At 44.8% G+C, this 23,019-nt stretch overlaps 2 protein-coding genes across 2 annotated transcripts; one reads left to right on the forward strand and one right to left on the reverse strand.

The window, feature by feature from the left end:
• The first annotated feature begins 821 nt into the window (after nucleotides 1–821).
• LOC119736497 lies at nucleotides 822–1,370 on the forward strand. Its single transcript, XM_038210514.1, has one exon. It carries the CDS (start codon nucleotides 822–824, stop codon nucleotides 1,368–1,370), a length of 549 nt encoding a protein of 182 aa, XP_038066442.1.
• An 18,187-nt stretch (nucleotides 1,371–19,557) lies between these two features.
• LOC119736498 lies at nucleotides 19,558–20,214 on the reverse strand. Its single transcript, XM_038210515.1, has one exon. It carries the CDS (start codon nucleotides 20,212–20,214, stop codon nucleotides 19,558–19,560), a length of 657 nt encoding a protein of 218 aa, XP_038066443.1.
• Between the last annotated feature and the right edge of the window lie 2,805 nt (nucleotides 20,215–23,019).

Raw genomic sequence — 23,019 nt, forward strand, 5'->3', positions numbered from 1 at the left:
CAGTATAGTGCACTGCCGCTGTACGATGTCATTTCAAAACTTCCTTACGCGCGCGCACCCATAGCAACTGTGTTGCGTACGCGCAAATTTGGCCAATCATCGCCTTCCATGGGGCTGGATCAATGCTGGTTCAGGGGCCATTTATTCGCTTGTTCTTTGAAGCCGGTCATTATCACCGTTAATGTCCGGCCACGTGATCGAGTTTCGACCAATCAGAAACCATCAACTCTCCAAGGTATTTATGAATAGTATTTTGGCCATAATTTCTATGTTTTGAGTTCAAATACTTTCAAACTCGACACAGATAAATTGGAAGTCGGCATGATGATAATATAAGTCATTGGCGCGCGACACGGGTGCATATTTTTTATTTCATTTTTTGTAGAATCAATCCTTTCAAACATGCAGCATGATAAGATCTCAACGTGGCCTTATCTAGTAAGGAGTCGACTCGGAGAAGCTGCTCAACTCATCCAAAAGATCTTATTATTCATTTTTTTAATGTTTGTCTGCAGTTGCGCCCATCACGCACAAAAAGAAACACCTGAATTATTGTCAGGTGGAAAATAAAGCATATTTCATAACTATAACGTGTATGTGGACTCAAAAGTGATTTATTGCTAGAAAGATTCGCTCTTTATTTTTGAGGACTAAAGTTCTGTACCCCGAAAGTCCCTCGCGCGGTAATTACACAAAAACAACAAATTTCAGGGTACAGTTGTGTGGACGTTTATGTTCTAGTTATTAACGATCCACGAGTTTTGTTCAGCCTTACAGACTTTCCAATAAGCCTTTTCCCCAAAGGTTATGGCTTCCGAGAGATGCACAAGTTATTGGAATACGTGACGAAGGAGAAGGATATATCTGAATGCAACTACCAATGGGTCAAGGAGCAGCTTGAGAAAGCCCACGTCGGAAAGAAGTTCATCTTCTGTAAAGACATGGCCTACGCCATGTCAGATCAGATGGAGTTCCTCCCGAAGGGCTACCGGCACGTGTTCCTGATCTGTCATCCTCTCAAGGTCTTCTCGTCTTGGAAGAGGCTGTTCCAGGGAATGGCAAAGGTGTCTCCAGGTGAATTCAGCCTTACAGACTTTCCAACAAAGATTTTCCTGAAAGGTTATGGCTTCCGAGAGATACACGAGTTGTTCGAGTACGTGACGAAGGAGCTTGGTCAAGAGGTGATCATCATCGACGCGGATGACCTTCTCCAAGATCCCAAGGGTATCCTGTCAGCACTCTTCGATCTCATCGGGCTACCCTTCGAGGAGAAGATACTGAATTTGGAAGCAGGGAGTGCAGTCACTGAGCTCTGGACCATCCCACGGCTGTTATTACAAAAAGCGAGTACGCAAACTCAAGATGTATGAATGGAAATGTTTAGAGCTTGATAAAACTAGTTTCACTTTCTGTAAAATTTGAGGTGAAATTTTTGCTCTATAGGGAGGTAGAGGCAAAAATCAAAGTCTGCCACGTTGAGGGCCGCGCCACGATAGGGTACATCTACAAAACGCACGTGAGTGCATTGTTAATTTACTTACTTGGGTGCAACTACGTAAACACGTTCCCCAAAGAGACCATGATCAATCCCCATACATGTACTTCAAAATTCTTTTAAATATTACTCAAAACTCTCACATGTGTTCAGGCTGCACAGAAATGTATATGATGAACAACATGTCATCTTTGCAACCGGAGGCTTAATTAATATTATAAATTCCCGACTTGCTAAGTGCGAGCCGGTGGCCCAGTCGATAGAGTGGCGTTCTCTTATCATTAATCTTAGGGTTAAGGGTTCGAGCCCCAGGTTGTCACAAACGACATTTATTTTTTATTCGTCAGAGCGATGGGGTGGTGGAATAACGACGACACGTGACTTTTGAGTTTTGACGTCACCACCCTTTGCAACAACTAGAATTATATATATTATAAATTCCCGGCTTCGTAAGTGCAAGCCGGTATCGCAGTCGGTAGAAAGGCGTTCTCAGATCATAAATCTCGGGGATGGAGGTTCGAGCCCGAGGTTGTCCAAAACGACAATTTTTTTTTTATTTTTCGTCAGAGCGGAGGGGGTGGGTGATTGACGACTGCACGTGACTTTTTACGTCACCACCCTTGCAATCTGAGGATTACATATATTATAAATTCCCAGATTGATAAGTGCGAGCCGATAGCCCAGTTGGTAGAGTGCCGATCTTAGATCATCGATCTCGGGGCTGCAGGTTCGGGCCCCAGGTTGTCACCAACGACATTTACTTTTTTTGGAGGGCGTGGGATAGAGGACTAACGACGACACGTGACTTTTGACGTCACCACCCTTTCCAACTCGAGGTTTATATATGTTATAAATCGCCGGCTTGATAAGTTTAATCCGGTAGCCCAGTCGGTAGAGTGTCGTTCTCAGATATCAATGTCGGGGTTGGACGTTCGTTTGAGTTGTCACAAACGACATCTTTTCTCCCAGGTTGTCACCAACGTAATATAATTCTGTTTAATTAATTGATTACTCAAATGTACCCCGAATGAAAGGCTCTTACGCCTTTATATATGTATGATAGTTCTTTAAATTCTTTCAAGTCTTTAAGTTTCAAATTATTGACCCCTTGTAATTAAAACAATGTCTCACCATACCCGGTTGCTGCTCCATGCACAAATACCAAAATCAGGATGATTTGATTGTTTATTGTGTAGAATGGTGTTGAAATTATAAATATATATGAAACATTCAAGGCTTGGTGAGTCGTAAGATCTAGAGTGCCGTCCTCAGATCATCAATCTTGGGGTTGGAGGCTTAAGCCCCAAGTTGTCACTAACGACATTTAATTTATTTTCGTCAGATCGTAGGGGTGGGGGATTGACGACTACACGTGACTTTTGACGTCAACACCCTTTACGACCGGAGGTTTACATATATTATAAGTTCCCGGCTTGGTGCTGCAGACTCCCGAATCTCAAAATGTACAGCATGAAGTAAATTTGACTGAGCGCAAAACAGTGATCGTTAGCGCATATCGTTAGCGCATCTGCGCTTATTTGTGTGGATAGGTGATAATATTATTGTACATAGTGTATATACTTTCTGCACTTTATGATCTATGCTAATAACAGGCACATCTCCCTCTGTCCGGCTATGCATTACGCCGTGTCACCACCTACACAGTTGTAACTTCTCACAATGATAGTTCATGTACAGAAGGGGGAACAGACGTCCATTATTAACCATCCAGTAAGTAAACTAATTGGATACTTTAATTCCTCCAGCAAATAGTCTTCAGCATGCGCAGCAGCGGGTTCCTATTATAAATATTCTGTGCAGCAGCTGGACGACTCAAAACCTTTTGGTAATTATTCCTGGCCTTTTCAGCACGTGCTTATGTTCTTGTGGGTTAAAATACTAAATAGTATAGCATTTGGTTCTTTTTTTTGCAGTAAATATACATGCTCGTTGTACAGTGATGTCAGTTCAACTTACATAGTTGTATCATCCATTCGTATACGTGGCTGTTGCCTGACATATGCTCTTATAGGTTACAATTCTTAAGTCATATGTGTTTCAATGACGTGCGGTTCAGTTCGTGTTGTACCTTTTCGGAGCAGTTCGTGATGTTCATCATTGATTTCATCACACTCGTACTCTTGCCATGGTGAACGCTGGCAAAACAAAAATAGACAACCTCATCACCACGGTGCAATGTCACACAACAGCGTGCGCAGGCCTCCCTTTTGAATAATTAATGGAAGTGGAACCAGAGGTAGAAGGTATCTCAGAATCTGCAGAAACTCATGAGGGTGATCGCCTCTCTAGGCATCATTGTCTAGTTTACATTTCTGCAAGTATACCCTGCAGGCGTGAACTAAACAAAAACTAAGGTTGAATAGAGTTGCCTAAGGCTGTCTTGAATTGAACTGGTGATGTTTGTTTGACAAGTTCATTGGGAAGTTCATTCCAGTCTGCAATGGTCCTTGGAAAGAAACTGTTTTGCTATGGCTTGAGTGCAGCAAAACGCAGGGGAGCTAGCACTGGTTATGTCTGTTTCTCTTGGCTCTACCCATGGGCATCGCCAAAAAAAAACATTCTTGAGGAGGGGGGGGCAACGAACTTGTTTCCCAAAAGCCTGGTACTTTCTCTGTAGCATATTCTTAATTTATAATTTTTGCCCACCCCACCCCTATCGACACCCTCGTGGACGCCCATAATTATGTTGTTAAATGGGCATTAATAAAGTAACAGCAATATGACTTCGCACCTCGTCTTTTGTTTTCTTTTCCAGGTTGGGGGAGGGGGGGGGGGCTCTCGCGACGCCCATGGCTCTACCTACCGGGTTGTTATAGTGAGGGATGTCAACTGCAAATATAGCTTCGAGTTTTTATCAAGGCGTTGAGTTTTTATCAAGGATGAGATTAAGAACCAGGTTTAATTTGCTGCGAAACTTTCAAGGAATTGTGTTGTTACCGTCCAAATCTGGTAGAAAGTCTCATATACAATGTGTAAAAAGCCGACGTACGTACGCATGTTGGAGTACAGGATGCAGAACCGTTCCCGCATGTAAGTGCCATATCGCACATTACGCGTTCAGCTGGTTCGTAGTCCCTCCATCATCGATTCTGGCATTGAATGTAGGCAGCGGGAAATAAACAGTTTCACATGTGACAAAAAACAGAAATCGATTATCTGCCTGCCGAGATCTCAGCATGCATTCTTATTCATCTCCTCCTATGAAACACGTCTCTGCAATCTTTCCGGAATCGTCTGTTTGCCAGCCCGTATATGAAAGGATTGATGGCACTATTCAGGTATAGAATTTTCAAGAAAATGTCCAGAAAGGGTGAGCTTTCACCGAAGATGTCAAAGAAAACCTTGATCCAGTACGGCAGCCATGCCAGTATGAAGACCACACTGGTGATGAACAGCATGATGGTGGTTCTACGTTGCAGTGCCGGGACAGTGGATTGCCTGCGTCTTCGATCCAGGGCCGGCCAAGCTTGTGGTGACGTCGATGTGGTTCCAGCCTTGTCGTTCCTAGGTGGTACCGACATGAGATGAGATTTGCCCCTGATAATGTCGTCTGTATCGTCAGCCAAATCTGATAAGATCGTCACATTCCGGACGAGGCTTGGTTGGAACTGACAACTTGATGCACCCGGCGTTTCTCCCACCACCATGGTCGACGACACGGTGAACACTGCGGCGCCAACGGTTCTCGCTTTAGCGGAACGGCCTCCAGCCAGCACACCGAGTCTGACGTGTTTGCGAATCGTAAAGAACACTTTAGCGTAGCAAAATGCGATCATCCCAAGTGCGATAGCGTACAGTGTCAAGTGAAACGCGTACACAGCTGCCCGGAGGGGCACCGAGGATCTGTCGTTTAGTGCCAGTTGTAGGTACAACGGTATGTTGGTCACCACCGAAACAGCGACACAGGCCAGCAGGGCTTTCTTGGCCCGGCAGGCGGTCAAAAGACGCCGGTGGGGACGGCACACGCAGTCGTAGCGGTCCAGTGCGATTACCGCAGTTATCGTAACGGACACCGTATTGGTTGTATACACAGCACCGATGAAAGAAACGGTGAGATGTTCCACGCTTACTCCGCCCAGGCTGAGCGACAGCAACGCGATGTCCCAAATCTTGAGCAAGCATACTACAAGATCGGCAGTGGCTAGTCCCATGATGAGGACATAGGTGCTTGACTTGAGGGGTTTCCCCAAAAACACTCGGATGATAAGGCAGTTACCGGGTATGCCCACGACCACGACGCAGGTGTAGAAAATCAGCAGAGCCGCAGTTTCATGTCCTGTCTCTGCGTTGGGAACGTCTGAAGTGATGTTTTCCAAAAATGATTCATCCATTGTGCTATCAACGGGACAACCCCGAAAACACAAAAAATAACTAATTCGAATCACCTAATGTAGTTATTTAAGCATAGGCCTAAGCTCCTTCACGTAAGATCTTCGCAGAATAGAGCCTGGTGCATCGCTGCTTAGGAATGCACGTGTGGTCCTGGACATCTCTGCAATGTATGTGTCTTGACATCCACTGCCAAGTTCTGGCGACTTCTAAATTTCAAACCATTCCTTGCTCCATGATTAAACTGGGGCTCACTAAATTACCGATATAAATTCTGTAGGCCTACACAACTTGTATGGTTAGACGGGCAGTTGTGAGTGTGCATGAGAATCATCAATTATCGAAGCTTGAGATTGGAGACGAAAACATTTCAAACCAAATATTAACCCATTTATTGTTAAACAGGCTTGTTGTGCTGTATTCAAGCCATGTCTAATTAACTAAGAAAGTGCCCTAAAAATTCGAGCAGCGCGCCGCGTGCTATGATTTTGTTGAATTAATTTGGCAACGTGAATGTGGAGCTTCAATGTGCTTCAATTTATAATCGGGGCAGTTTTCGTTTTGGCTGCCATGAAGCACGTCCATGTTGTACAAACAACGTGATTGGATGAATGTGGCATCCAAGGAGTTGGCTATAAAAATTGATTAATGTCTTGCTTGAATAAAAAAAAAACGCATTAGTTGCTCCAATAAACTTGGCGATGTGATCGTGCGCACGTATACCTCAATCTAAAAAGTGGAGCGATTGGGGTTTTGTTTACAAAAGACAAAGAGCAAATCAAATGTCTCGATAAAAGTTCACGATGACATGTCGGCCGTTTCTAAGACCCCCTTTACACAGTGCTGCGACCTTTGGGCCTCCCTTGTGTGACCATAAAACTGGCCAGGTCGCCGTTGGAGGCTCAAAGGAGGCCGAATGGTTGCCCAGGTCGTTCAAAGGTGGTACACAGGATGTTCAAACACCGCCATGGACGCCATGGTCGCCGTAAATTTTTGAACATGTTCAAAACAGTCGCACAAAGGTCACCGAGGAGGTTGGTTGCTCAAAGGTGGCTCAAATGAGGCAGAAGGGAGGCACAAGCATTGCCGTAGTTGCAGAATGGATGCACAATGGTCGGCCAATGGTCGCCACCTAATAGATCCGTTCTGTTGCAAATTTTACTGTCAATCTGGGTGATGCTTCTGCCTCCCTTGTGCTTCCCTTGTGCCTCCTTTGGCCGACGTATAGTGTGCATTGAACGATGACTGTGGCGACCGCTGTGCCTCCATTCGGCAACCACGGCAACCCTTGAGCCACCATGTCCGTAGGTTGCACAGGAGAAGCACAGGGGAGGCAGGCAAGTGGCTCAGTGGACGCACAGGTCGCTCGTAGCTCGACATGAAAACGCCCGACAATTGCAGTTTTGGTGGTTCAAGGGGGCAAAAGGATCGCTGGAGCAGTTACATAGAAACAGGATTTTCTGGGTTTAGGTAGCCTTTTACCAAGGCCATCGTGGCTTAGAGCGACAGAGCTGCGAAATCCCGAAGCGACTGGAGCAAGGATTAAGTCAGCACGCACGAGTGGCGAAGCCACGAGGCCTTTTCGAACTTGATTTTGTTGAATTACATGTATTCATAGTCTTTATGCAAATAAGAAGAGTGCTGAAAGGTTAACCAATCACAACGCGGATTTTGCCTAGTCGCTTCCATTTGTGAAAGAAGGGCAAGTAAGGAAAACGTAAGAGCAAATAACCGCTTTGTCTAATGCCGGCATATTAAGCCACGATGGCCTTGGCGAAAGGCTAGGATTTAGGCGACCATTGAGCGTCCTGACCATTTTTTGGTCGCTCATAGGTAGTACAAAGGTCGCAGCCCTGTGTAAAAGGGGCCTAACACATTTTGTGCAACTTATACTCCTCCTAAATGGACGAAAACTAATTGAAATTCCTTTTGGGGGGCCAATTTTATTGAAAAGTGCACTTCTTTAAACATTAAAACATTTTCATGTTTTTCCGGACAACTGTTGTTGTGATGGGACTGATGTCATTTCAGGAAGACACTTTTCAGTTTAGGGGTTTTCTGTTCAAATAATGAACCCAAAAATGTGTTCATTGAAATCATTTATGAGAAACATTTCCTCATTAGCTTCCTGCCATGTGCTGACACAACAACAAATCACCAAAGCAAAGAAAATTTACAACAGTAAAACATTCAAAATTCTACTGAAATAGAATCATAGCTGTAACCTTGATGTTTCGGCCTGAAACGACACCACACATTTGCTCATGAATATGGATATTTACATAAGCATAAAAACCCCAAAAGGCACCAGAATACCCTTGAAAATGGCAAAACGAAAATTGAAAAGGAGGTTAAACGGGACACAAGGTGTATTCTAAAGGATTGCATTTCAAAAAAGTTCATTGCATTTGCCCATTAAAATAAGTTCTTTTAAGCAACCTACAATGTAACGGCTGGAAAAAAGGTGTTCGTTTTATTTAAGTCACTTACAGATTGGGACCTGACTATAAGGTCATATAATATTCATCAATGGGATGCCTAAATACTTACACAAGTTAATTTTGTTCTCATACAAAACAAAGGAAACGTTGTCAGATTTATGCCGAGAAATTATGGCAAAAAATTAACTCCCTCCAATACGGCTGACATTTGGTGACATTGCCAAACCGCGTTGGTGCAAAATACTTTGTGCATGGTCAAAATACTATTGGTAATAATTGTGCATAAGGGCAAGTACATCGGGGTACAGGTACCAGACAAGACAAGGTACTATTGACACTCTGTACAATAGCATTTCCATCATTTATACCAAAGTCCCAAGCGGACCCAACTGTATGCAGTTCGTGTAGGCTACCTAGCAGAAGATCAACAGACAAGTTGGACATACGGCTGATCGATGTGTTAATTCCAAACACAATAGAGTCAGTCTCTTTTAAATGTTTTACCAAGTCTGCAATGGTCCTTGGAAAGAAACTGTTTTGGTATGGCTTGAGTGCGGCAAAACGCAGGGGAGCTAGCACTGGTTATGTCTGTTTCTCTTGGCTCTACCCATGGGCATCGCCAAAAAAAAACATTCTTGAGGAGGGGGGGGCAACGAACTTGTTTCCCAAAAGCCTGGTACTTTCTCTATAGTATATTCTTAATTATCATTTTTGCCCACCCCACCCCTATCGACACCCTCGTGGACGCCCATAATTATGTTGTTAAATGGGCATTAATAAAGTAACAGCAATATGACTTCGCACCTCGTCTCTTGTTTTCTTTTCCAGGTTGGGGGGGGGGGGGGGGGCAAGCGCCCCCCCCCCCCCTCTCGCGACGCCCATGGCTCTACCTACCGGGTTGTTATAGTGAGGGATGTCAGCTGCAAATATAGCTTCGAGTTTTTATCAAGGAGTTGAGTTTTTATCAAGGATGAGATTAAGAACCAGGTTTAATTTGCTGCGAAACTTTCAAGGAATTGTGTTGTTACCGTCCAAATCTGGTAGAAGGTCTCATATACAATGTGTAAAAAGCCGACGTACGTACGCATGTTTGAGTACAGGATGCAGAACCGTCCCCGCATGTAAGTGCCATATCGCACATTACACGTTCAGCTGGTTCGTAGTCCCTCCATCATCGATTCTGGCATTGAATGTAGGCAGCGGGAAATAAACAGTTTCACATGTGACAAAAAACAGAAATCGATTATCTGCCTGGCGAGATCTCAGCATGCATTCTTAGTCATCTCCTCCTATGGAACACGTCTCTGCAATCTTTCCGGAATCGTCTGTTTGCCAGTCCGTATATGAAAGGATTGATGGCGCTATTTAGGTGTAGAATTTCCGAGAAAGTGTCCAGAAAGGGTGATCTTTCACCGAAGATGTCCAAGAAAACCTTGATCATGTACGGCAGCCATGCCAGTATGAAGACCACACTAGTGATGAACAGCATGATGGTGGTTCTACGTTGCAGTGCCGGGACAGTGGATTGCCTGCGTCTGCGATCCAGGGCCGGCCAAGCTTGTGGTGACGTCGATGTGGTTCCAGCCTTGTCGTTCCTACGTGGTACTGAAATGAGATGAGATTTGCCCCTGATAATGTTGTCTGTATCGTCAGCCAAATCTGATGGGATCGTCACATTCGGAACGAGGCTTGGTTGGAACTGACAACTTGATGCACCCGGCGTTTCTCCCACCACCATGGTCGACGACACGGTAAACACTGCGGCACCAACGGTTCTCGCTTTAGCGGAACGGCCTCTAGCCAGCGCACCGAGTCTGACGTGTTTGCGAATCGTAAAGAACACTTTAGCGTAACAAACTGCTATCATCCCAAGTGCGATAGCGTACAGTGTCAAGTGAAACGCGTACACAGCTGCCCGGAGGGGCACCGAGGATCCGTCGTTTAGTGCCAGTTGTATGTACAACGGTATGTTGGTCACCACCGAGGCAGCGACACATGCCAGCAGGGCTTTCTTTGCCAGACAGGCGGTCAAGAGACGCCGGTGGGGACGGCACACGCAGTCGTAGCGATCCAGCGCGATTACCGCAGTTATCGTAACGGACGCCGTATTGGCCGTATACACAGCACCGGTGAAAGAAACGGTGAGATGTTCCACGCTTACTCCGCCCAGGCTGAGCGACAGCAACGCGATGTCCGAAATCTTGAGCAAGCATACTACAAGATCGGCAGTGGCTAGTCCCATGATGAGGACATAGGTGCTTGACTTGAGGGGTTTTCCCCAAAACACTCGGATGATGAGGCAGTTGCCGGGTATGCCCACGACCACGACGCAGGTGTAGAAAATCAGCAGAGCCGCAGTTTGTGTCCTGTCATGTGATGTCTCTGCGTTGGGAACGTCTGAAGTGATGTTTTCCAAAAACGATTCATCCATTGTGCTATCAACGGGACAACCCCGAAAACACAAAAAATAACTAATTCGAATCACCTATTGTAGTTATTTAAGCATAGGCCTAAGCTCCTTCACGTAAGATTTTCGCGGCAGAATGGAGCCTGGTGCATCGCTGCTTAGGAATGCACGTGTGGTCCTGGACTTCTCTGCAATGTATGTGTCTTGGCGTCCACTGCCAAGTTCTGGCGACTTCTAAATTTCAAACCAAACCTTGCTACATGATTAAACTGGGGCTCACTAAATTACCGATATAAATTCTGTAGGCCTACACAACTTGTATGGTTAGACGGGCAGTTGTGAGTGTGCATGAGAATCATCAATTATCGAAGCTTGAGATTGGAGACGAAAACATTTCAAACCAAATATCAACCCATTTATTGTTAAACAGGCTTGTTGTGCTGTATTCAAGCCATGTCTAATTAACTAAGAAAGTGCCCTAAAAATTTCGAGCAGCGCGCCGCGTGCAATGATTTTGTTGAATTAATTTGGCAACGTGAATGTGGAGCTTCAATGTGCTTCAATTTATAATCGGGGCAGTTTTCGTTTTGGCTGCCATGAAGCACGTCCATTTTGTACAAACAATGTGATTGGATGAATGTGGCATCCAAGGAGTTGGCTATACAAATTGATTAATGTCTTGCTTGAATAAAATCAAATTGCTAAGTTTATTGGAGCAAACTAATGCGTTTGCTCCAATAAACTTAGCAATTTGATCGAGCGCACGTATACCTCAATCTAAAAAGTGGAGCAATTGGGGTTTTTTTACAAAAAGACAAAGAGCAAATCAAATGTCTCGATAAAAGTTCACGATGACATGTCGGCCGTTTCTAAGACCCCCTCTACACAGTGCTGCGACCTTTGGGCCTCCCTTGTGCGACCATAAAACTGGCCAGGTCGCCGTTGGAGGCTCAAAGGAGGCCGAATGGTTGCCTAGGTCGTTCAAAGGTGGTACACAGGATGTTCAGACATCGCCATGGACGACATGGTCGCCGTAAATTTTTGAACATGTTCAAAACAGTCGCACAAAGGTCGCCGAGGAGGTTGGTTGCTCAAAGGTGGCTCAAATGAGGCAGAAGGGAGGCACGAGCATTGCCGTAGTTGCAGAATGGATGCACAATGGTCGGCCAATGGTCGCCACCTAATAGATCCGTTCTGTTGCAAATTTTACTGTCAATCTGGGTGATGCTTCTGCCTCCCTTGTGCTTCCCTTGTGCCTCCTTTGGCCGACGTATAGCGTGCATTGAATGATGACTGTGGCGACCGCTGTGCCACCATGTCCGTAGGTTGCACAGGAGAAGCACAGGGGAGGCAGGCAAGTGGCTCAGTGGACGCACAGGTCGCTCGTAGCTCGACATGAAAACGCCCGACAATTGCAGTGTTGGTGGATTTTAAGGGGGCACAAGGATCGCTGGAGCAGTTACATAGAAACAGGATTTTCTGGGTTTAGGTAGCCTTTTGCCAAGGCCATCGTGGCTTAGAGCGACAGAGCTGCGAAACCCGAAGCGACTGGAGCAAAGATTAAGTCAGCACGCACGAGTGGCGAAGCCACGAGGCCTATTCGAACTTGATTTTGTTGAATTACATGTATTCATAGTCTTTATGCAAATAAGAAGAGTGCTGAAAGGTTAACCAATCACAACGCGGATTTTGCCTAGTCGCTTCCATTTGTGAAAGAAGGGCAAGTAAGGAAAACGTAAGAGCAGATAACCGCTTTGTCTAATGCCGGCATGTTAAGCCACGATGGCCTTGGCGAAAGGCTAGGATTTAGGCAACCATTGAGCGTCCTGACCATTTTTTGGTCGCTCATAGGTAGTACAAAGGTCGCAGCCCTGTGTAAAAGGGGCCTAACACATTTTGTGCAACTTATACTCCTCCTAAATGGACGAAAACTAATTGAAATTCCTTTTTGGGGGGCCAATTTTATTGAAAAGTGCACTTCTTTAAACATTAAATCATGTTCATGTTTTTCCGGACAACTGTTGCTGTGATGTCATTTCAGGAAGACACTGTTCAGTTTATGGGTTTTCTGTTTAAATAGTGAGCCCAAAAATGTGTTCATTGAAATCATTTATGAGAAACATTTCCTCATTAGCTTCCTTCCATGTGCTGACACAACAACAAATCACCAAAGCAAAGAAAATGTACAACAGTAAAATATTCAAAATTCTACTGAAATAGAATAATAGCTGTAACATTGATGTTTCAGCCTGAAACGACACCACACATTTGCTCATGAATATGGATATTTACATTAGCATAAAAAAACCCAAAAGCACCAGAATACCCTTGAAAATGGCAAAACGAAAATTGAAAATACAAGGTGCATTCTAAAGGATTGCATTTCAAAAAAGTTCATTGCATTGGCCCATTAACGTAAGTTCTTTAGCAACCTGCAATATAACGGCTGGAAAAAGGTGTTCGTTTTATTTACGTCACTTACAGATTGGGACGTGACTATAAGGTCATATAATATTCATCAATGGGATGCCTAAATACTTACACAAATTCATTTTGTTCTCATACAAAACAAAGGAAACGTTGTCAGATTTATGCCCAGAAATTATAGCAAAAATTAACTCCCTCCAATATGGTTGACATTTGGTGACATTGCCAAACCGCGTTGGTGCACAATACTTTGTGCATGGTCAAAATAATATTGGTAACGATTGTGCATAAGGGCAGGTACATCGGGGTACAGGTACAGACAAGACAAGGTACCATTGACACTCTGTACAATAGCATTTCCATCATTTATACCAAACTCCCAAGCGGACCCAACTTTATGCAGTTCGTGTAGGCATAGCAGAAGATCAAAAGACAATTTGGGCATACGGCGTGATCGACGTGTTAGTTCCAAACACAATAGAGTTAGTCTTATTTAAATGTTTTAATCAAGGATTGGGGAACACCGAACACTGATAACATCAAAAATCTTATTTTTTCATGACCCACGTCGTTGCGAACTAAAACAATCCTTGAAACCATAATTATTAGGCTACAGTACCTTTAAGTTTTCCTTAATTTGCATCTCTGCCGTATCATGCGGAAGACATCTCGACAGTCGTGTCGAAATCGTCTGTTAGCCACGCCGTAGATGCAGGGATTGATGGCGTTGTTCAGATACAACAGGTACGAGAGAGTCTCCAGAGTAGCCGAGTTTGCACCAGTGATGGTTCTTTGAATGAGCATGACCCCACACGGCAGCCAGGAGAGGACGAATACCAGGCTGGTGACGAAAAGCATGAGGGTTGTACGCCGCTGAAGTGGTGGTGGTGCCCGGACACGGAGCCTACGTTCGGCGGTTGGCGCCCAAACTGATCGGGAAGTTCTAAATTTCGTTGATTTGTCATCAGTTCTGGATTGGGCAGGTCCAGCAACAGGACGGTTGGCGTTCGTTGCGCCACCGACCTCGGAGATGGCCTTGGATAGGGTTGATGTGAGCGTTCCTCTACTCTGGAACGTTTCACTTTGCCGGCCGGTGCTTCCAGACCCTCCGTGGCTTCTGTTGGACTCATTACGAGGCAGATCGACGCCTGGGTCCGCTTGCTCGTCCACAGCGCGTGACACTGATGCAATGATCAGGCGAGATTGCGGTCTCCTGGGCATTCGCCGGTCGGTTCTTGTAGATCTCGCATCAATTTGAATTTGATGTCTGTGTATCGTCAAGAACACCTTTATGTAGCACACTGATATCATCGCTAGCGCGACAACGTACCAAATCATCTGCAAAACGTTAGAAAGCACGAGGAGTGGCGTCCAAGCTCCCACGGTCTCCGTTAAGCACAGTGGTACGTTTACTGCAACAGCGAAAATGATGGAGAAGAACAGGGCTTTCAAGGTGCGACTGGAGTTGAACACGCGGCGGGTTGGCCGACAAACACAGTCGTAGCGATCCAGAGCGATTACACCCGTGATAATGATAGAAATTGCTAGACTCGTGTAGTCGAGACATTTGAAATAACCGAAGAATGTGAGTTGTGTTACGTCAGTGAAGGCGACGAGACGCAGCGAAAATCGTGCTACGTCGTACGGACGAAGCAGGCAGACAATTAAATCTGCTATAGAGAGTGCCATGATGAGGATATTGGTGCTAGACTTGCGTGATTTTCTCCAGTAAACTCCGAGGATGAGGCAGTTACCGGGTACACCCAGGACAGTAACTGACACACTGAACACAAGCAGCGCTGTTGTGCTTGCCTGGTTAATGTTTGCAAGCCATGAGCCATCCATTTGTGAAATTGGTCAAACAGATTCAATGTTTTCGGTTGTGACAAAGATATCTATTCGGCTGAAAATAATCTCCACAAAAATACGTGCAGCTATTCATTCGTGTGCCATACCAACCTACAACTGAATTCGTAGTCTTTGGGCTTTCGTGCTCAGTGTGCGAAGTTCAGCCGTGACTCCTGCGTTTCTGCCCAAATGAGGTCGGTCGCGTCTTCAATCAATCGACAATTAAGTTACGATCTCTGGGCAGTTCAATCTTGTCGCGAGCCACACTTCTTTGGTATTCCAACCCAATTCAAATTTAAGACATAAAAAAACTTTATTTGTGCTATGCTCCGTTTGTCGTCAAATTGAATGGCAAAAATATACAAGTCATTGTTCCCCATTGAAATGAAGCGTGACGCTATATTACAAGCAGCAGTAATTGTTGTTTGTTAATGCTTGGACGGAATTAAGGTACGAAATAGTTGTGTTTTAATAGTATATTCACATTTTCCCCCAATAATTTTGGTGCATGGGCGCATTGGGAAGGGTGCGCGGTACTCGTCTGGTTCCAGGACCTAAAGAATCTGCCATTTTATCTGAATAATCGAATCTGATCACGTTGCTTAAATGGATATTATTTCGTTGACGCTATGACTATAATTCGCAATTGCTTGGTGTTTCCGAATGTAAAATTGCGTTGTTGGTTTTTTTTTACTGGCAAAATGCCTGCAGTACTTGTTTTCAGTAAAATGAATTTTGAAGTTATAAAATCGAAGCTTACAATTGTTACATTTGATACCAGACGTAATGCCAAGTATATAAAGCCATTTTAGGCGTTAAGTGTGCATCAGGTAAATGCAATTGGTAGAATGCGGGGTTTTGCTGCGTGATAATCTAGGCCAATTTGTGAACGTATTTGTTGATATATGATAAGCGCAGTTTTATGTGTTGGGGGATTTTTTGTCTCAGTAAATGTTCGACAAAAATTGAAATTTGAAAGTCATTCACATACACTGCTCTACATTACCATGCGGATAATATAATACAATCCTCAAAGTTAGACAAAACTCAACAACGTTTCAGCTTGCGAATTACGTCCAGACAATCTTTTCGGAATCGGCTGTTAGCGAGGCCGTAAATGAACGGGTTAACGACGTTATTGACATACACTGTGTACCTGAGGTAACTGAACACTTCGTATACCGCGGGGTCTATCTGTGCGCCCGACAGAGCCGCCATATATACTGCCAAATAGATCCAATACGGCAGCCAGGTCAGCAGGAACACCACACTGGTGATGAAGAGCATTCTCGTGGTCTTACGCTGCAGGTTGGCGTTCAAGCTGCGTCCCCCTTCCAATTGACGCCCTGGTGGTACTCGACGAGGCGTGTCTGCTGCGTCCGCGGTCTCTCGGGGTTGCCAGGCGTCAAGTGCCGGTGCCGTTGATGGGGCCGCTCCACCGCTGCTCTCTCCTAGCGGACTACGGTCGGCTACATTTACCGTCTGTGTCCGGAGAACAATCGCTGCGGACATGGTTTCGCTGGTACTGTTCGAAGGAGGCGCCTTTGTGGCCGCATTTCTCGAACCGATTTTGGTGCCGTTGTCGCTCACTCCAACTCGAACGTGTTGGCTGATTTTCCAGTACACGTTGCCATAACAAAATGTCACTGAGCTGACCGCCATGAAGAAAGTTAGGTATTGGGTTGCAACCCCCGTTTTCTTGATCACCAAGCTGTTGGGATATATATAGCCCAAGAAAAAAGGGATGCTAATTAAGACGGAGAAGACCAGGGAACAAAGTACTGCCATCTTGGCCCGCCTCTGGTTTAGGACGCGTCGAAGAGATCGGCACGTGCAGTCGTAACGATCGATGGCGATCATGACCGTGATAAAAAGCGAAACGGTAAGCGGAACGGCTTTGATGTAGACGATCGCGTTGTTCACCTCTCCAGGCATCGGTGTCCTGGCCAGCATCATGATCCGCGAAGCCGCCGTGAGTATTGACAGTAAGCATGCCAAGAGATCGGCCCAGGCCAGCGCCATGATGAAGATGTGGGTGGTCGTCCGGCGACGCTTGGTGTGATACACACGTAAGATGAGGCAGTTACCGGGAACACCCAAAAAAATCATGGCGAACTTGCACACCACCTCAAATATCATGAAAGTATCACCATTGTCCACGGAATCATTCTCCGCATCAATCGTATCAGTACCGTTGCTATTAGGTGCAAGAGTCTCCATTTCTATGTGTGTCTCCGCGACTCCCGCAGAAAATATATATACCCTTAATCTGTTGTCTTTTGCTTCAGCACTGGAAACAGCGCGGATTCACGTGCCTAATTAGTGGTCGACCCGCCTAGTTTTGTGTTTCATACGCGCCTTATTCGTACTGGAAGTAAATTTGCAGCAAATTAAGCGCCGTCACGGAGCGGCTTTTGACATTTACACGTAATTTCCTCCCTGCAAATTCACGCAAATTCAGTTAAAGAATTGTGTCGCCATTTGATCCTTTCTGAGTGTTTTTGTACTTAATGCACATCACGTAAAAGCTGCCAGCGCAAAGATTACTTATCCTCCTCTTTATTTTACGAGAACCAACTGTGCAAATGCGATGTTTGTCCGCTGTCATTCATGTAAGCTTTAATTGAAAATGTTCACTTCAACAAAACTATGTACCAACCGACTCGGAAAGACCGTAATCTTCCCGCACTAGTTTAATACAGAAATGGGTCTGATGGCAAACTAAAAAGCAGGGGGTTTGAAGGTCATGCCAACAGTTTGTCAGGGAAATTACGGAACAGCGATGTCAATCGGAAATGACAAGAACTGTACCGTGCTGTAAACGTGTTTCCTTTACACCCACGCGTTTTTAAAAAGTCGAATGAAGGCAGGGTTCGACCTAGCCACTAGACAGCCGGACTAGTGAACCAGCCTCTTATCTAGCCCGTGGACCTTATCGCTTGTCAGCATTAGAATTTGTAGGTGTTTTCTTTTTTTCTTTTTTTCACCAGAATGTCCTAAACAGCAATGTGCACATGCATGTATAACTTTATCCTGAGGCAATCTTGTCGGTGTTCTCAACAAACATATCTAATAAATTGAATCAAAACAGATAAAAACAAAACAGATAAAAACTGAATAACGTTGTTGGTAAACAAATTATTTTAATATATTAAATCAACTTAAAAAAAATAATTATCATTATTTAACAAAAATTAATGGTATTATAATAGATGTTTTCTGCCATTCTCAAGCTAGTCTATGTGAAATAAGCCGCAGAATCTTCTTTCTCCACTGATGTTTTCTTGACATTTGTCTGATGTAAAAATCGAGTCCAATTTACAAAGTCCCTAGGCAATGGTTCTTCAACGAGCGCCGTACGTGCGGTACTGCATTCATGCCTGGCTAATTTCCAGAGTAAATAGAGCGCACCATTTGGCGACACGCTTATTCATAAAAAAAAAAAGGCCAGACGATATGCTGGAGAATACGTGCGCAGTCTGTGTCCTGTACTTTTTAATGCTTTTAATATGTACCTTTACAAAACGCAGTGCCAGTCCATGTTCTTCCTTTTATTTATACGCTAGCGATCTCGGCGCAAGATTCGGCGATGCAACGGCATGAAACAAGCGAATGCGCGTCAGTATCAGATTATTGTGGTTATTTTTTTTCAAAGTCCGGCTTATTAATAATCGCGGAAACCCGCGGATTCGCTAACAATAACCATGCCTTATTTTAATAATATTGACTCGCCAGGCGTTCTACTAATAACGATTTTAACGTACTAGCCCGCCGCTGTTTTTACTCGCTTTTGGCTAGCGTGCTACGACTAATAAGATCGAGCCCCGAAGAAGGTCGTTGTATTATGAATGGGGAATGATTCAACGCAATATGTAAGATTTGAGGCTTTGCATGGTGGAGATACTAAATAAAGAAAGGTTTGCGGAAACACCATGTACGAATAATTTCTCAACTAAGAGAATGGTTCTGAAAAGAACCAGAGGTATAAACTCGACGTTCCGGTCAGTATGCTCTGACCGTCTTCAGGAGAGTGCCTAAACTCTAAGAAAGAGAATACTTAAGTAGCAAAAGGCGAAATCAATGAAGTGTGGAGTTGCATCCTGTGAGGATGCCAAGAAGCCGGGATCCTAGAGCAAGCTTGGTGCCCACTGAAGTAGAACAGTAGGGTTGCAGTGTCAGTAGAGGGAGGACCTAGGGTATGGGAGACCCATCAGTCTAAGGTGGTGGCTGAGGACCTAGGGTATAGGAGACCCATCAGTCTAAGGTGGTAGCTGAGGACCTATGGTATAGGAGACCCATCAGTCTGGAGAAGTGGGAGCCAGATGTCGCGGAGGTGAAACCCGATGTCTTGCGGAACTGTGTTGTGCTTGCGGATCTCGATGGCTTCCCGTAGGCCTATGCGTCTTAGATGCCAGAACTGGATCGGTGCGATGAGTTCGGCCGCATCCCAATCAACTTTGTGGTCGTTGATGTGGGAATGTTTGACAATGGCCGATTTGTCAAAGTCCCCTCGCCGTCCATGTGCTCTGTGTTCCTTGAGCCTAGTGGGAAGGTTCCGACCGGTTTCGCCGATGTAGACTTTGCCGCATTCACATGGAATGCGGTAGACTGCATTGGAGCTTGTTGCCAAATGAGTGGTACACTTTGACGCCGGCTTGTCGGTGGATGCGTTGCAGATGATGAGAAGCTGGACCTATGTAAGGAAGAGTGACTGAGGGAGATACAGTGGAAGGACCTTGGGTATAGGAGACCCGTTGGTCAGGTTTGCTGATCTTGATGCAGTTGGGTTTGTAGCCGTTCCGTTGTGACGTCTGGATGTGCTTGAGTTCTCGCTTGAGGTAGTCTTGGTCGCAGACCTCAAAAGCTCTCTGTACTTGGGTGCGGTTGACCGATGACTTGATGCATGGGTGATGAAACGACCGCTGGTGGAGATAGCGGTCGGTGTGGGTTGGTTTCCTGTAGACGCTATGTCCCAGGGTGCCATCCGGATTCCTGGAGATCTTGACGTCCAGGAAAGGAATGGTGCCGTACTGTTCTTGTTCCATGGTGAAGCTGATGCTGGTGTGTTGCTTGTTGAGGTACTGGAGGAAGTCTTGGAGTGTGTCTGGGCCATGGGGCCACACTACGAAGGTGTCATCAACGTAGCGTAGCCACAGGCTCGGCCGGAGATCCGCTGTGAGGAGGGAGAAAGACTCGAACTCCTCCATGAAGACGTCGGCTAGGACCGAGGATAAAAGAAAACCCATGGAGGTCCCAGCCGTTTGCTCGTAGAACTTGCCTTGCCACTGAAAACAACTGGAAAAAATACATGTTAGTAACAGATCATGAATTTGGTCGGGGGATAGGTCTGTGCGTTCAGCAAGAGTGGTATCATGTTCAAGTCTTTCCTTAGCTAGTTTGCAGGCCTCGCCTGTGGGAACATTGGTGAAGAGTGAGACGACGTCAAAACTGACCAGCAAGTCAGTGGGTTGGACAGTGAGGTTTCTGGTGATGCTGACAAACTGGGAAGAGTTGGACCCATGGTGTGGTGTGCGACCCACCAAGGGTCTGAGGATTTTGGCTAAGTGTTGGGCTGTGTTGTAGGTGGGGGAACCTCGAGAGGCAACTATGGGGCGCAGAGGGATCTCAGGTTTGAGAATCTTCGGTTGACCAAAGAGCCTGGGACAGATCGAACTGGAGGGTCTGAGTAGAATTTCCTAAGTTGTTTCTTACGAGTGGTGGAGAACGCAAACTGGCTAGAAGAAGTTGTGAGAGAACAAATCCTGTCAAAGTGGACGGGTTCCAAGGTGGAGCGGAGATCCTCTTCCGTGTCGGTGATCTGCTGGGAAAGTTGAGAAATTATTCGTACATGGTGTTTCCGCAAACCTTTCTTTATTCAACGCAATATGACTTGAGAAATTTTGAAATTTGAAGTCCTTTCACTGTGAAGGCTTAAGGCAATGTTTGGGCCCCCGTCCTTGCAATAAACGGCACAGCAACTAAACGACTTGAAATGTCAAGTCTTGGGAATCGAACAAATCAAGCGTCGGGTGAGTGGAATAATTCAGCGGATATGTGGGGGGGGGGAATGTGAAATCTTCCATAAAAGCATGAAACTTTGCACAGACGTTTATATTCATGCGGAGAATGTTATTTGGACCGGCCATATCTAAATCTCCCTCCTAGGGGTGTGGCAGTCATTGCTATAATGTGGGACTCATTATGCGCATCGTGAAAAAAAATTGTGCCCACCTTTCATAAATACATTAAACTTCACATACAAATATTCCTGAAAAAAAAGCCACCGTCAACTCACCCTTTAAGAGGAATGGCATCCTTTTTAAAAAGCTGCCAGCACGAAGATTACTTATCCTCCTCTTTTTTATGCGAAAACCAACTGTGCACTTGCGATGTTTGTCGTCCGCTGTCACTCATGTAAGCTTTAATTGAAAATGTTCACTTCAACGAAACTGCAACCGACTCGGAAAGACCATAATCTTCCCGCACTAGTTTAATCCAGAAATGGGTGTGATGGTAACAAGAAAAGCAGGGGTTTGAAGGCCAAGGCAGTTTGTCAGGGAAATACGGAACAGCGATGTCAATCGGAAATGACAAGAAATGTACCGCGCTGTAAACCCATTTTCTTTTCACCCTCGCGTTTTTAAAAAGTCGAATGAAGGCAGGGTTTGACCTAGCCACTAGTCAGGCGGACTAGCAAACCAGCCTCTTATCTAGCCCGTGGGCCTTTTCGCTAGTCCGCAGTAAAATTTGTAGATGTTTTCTGTTTTTGGTTTGTTTGTTTGTTTGTTTTTTGCACCAGAATGTCATAAACAACAATGTGCACATTGTATAACTTTATCCTGAGACAATCTTGTCGGTGTTCTCCACAAACATTTCTAATCAAGTGAATTAAAACAGATACAAACTGATTAACGTTGTTAATAAAGTAATTAAAATATTTATTAATAACTTAAATAAAGTTCAAAAATTGAATAATTATATTTTAATTAATTATTTTTAATAGTATTAGAAAAGATCACGTTTTCATTTCGGTGCCATTCTCGAACTAGCCTATGTGAAATAAGTCGCAGAAATCTTCTTTCTCAACCGATTTTTCTAGTCATTTTTCTGATGTTAAAATCGAGTCCAATTTACAAAGTCCGTATAGGCAATGGTTCTTCAACGAGCGCCGTACGTGCGGTACTGCATTCATACCTGGCTAATTTCCAGAGTAAATAGAGCGCGCCATTTGGCGACACGCTTCATCATAAAAAAAGGCCAGACGATATGCTGGAGAATACGTGCGCAGTCTGTGTCCTGTACTTTTTAATGCTTTTAATATCGTTTACAAAACGCAGTGCCAGTCCATGTTCTTCCTTTTATTTATACGCTAGCGATCTCGGCGCAAGATTCGGCGATGCAACGGCATAAAACAAGCGAATGCGCGTCAGTATCAGATTATGATGGTTTTTTTTTCAAAGTCCGGCTTATTAATAATCGCGGAAATCCGCGGATACGCTAACAATAACCATGCCTTTTTTTAATAATATTGACTCGCCAGGCGTTCTACTAATAACGATTTTGACGGACTAGCCCGCCGCTGTTTTTACGCGCTTTTGGCTAGCGTGCTACGACTAATAAGATCGAACCCCGAAGAAGGTCGTTGTAATATGAATGGGGAATGATTCAACGCAATATGACTTGAAAAAAAAATTGAAATTTGAAGTCCTTTCACTGTGACGGCTTAAGGCAGTGTTTGGGCCCCCGTCCTTGCAATAAACGGCACAGCAACTAAACGACTTGAAATGTCAAGTCTTGGGAATCGAACAAAATAATAAAGCGTCGGGTGAGTGGAATAGTTCAGCGGATATGGGGGGGGGAATGTGAAATTTTCCATAAAAGCGTGAAACTCTGCACAGACGTTTATATTCATGCGGAGAATGTTATGTGGACCGGCCATATCTAAATCTCCCTCCTAGGGGTGTGGCAGCCAATGCTATAATGGGGGACTCGTTATGCGCATCATGAAAAAAAATTGTGCCCACCTTTCATAAATACATTTAACTTTACAA

This window comes from Patiria miniata, unplaced genomic scaffold (genome assembly GCF_015706575.1).
Source record: "Patiria miniata isolate m_02_andy unplaced genomic scaffold, ASM1570657v1 HiC_scaffold_3, whole genome shotgun sequence".
Taxonomy (NCBI): domain Eukaryota; kingdom Metazoa; phylum Echinodermata; class Asteroidea; order Valvatida; family Asterinidae; genus Patiria; species Patiria miniata.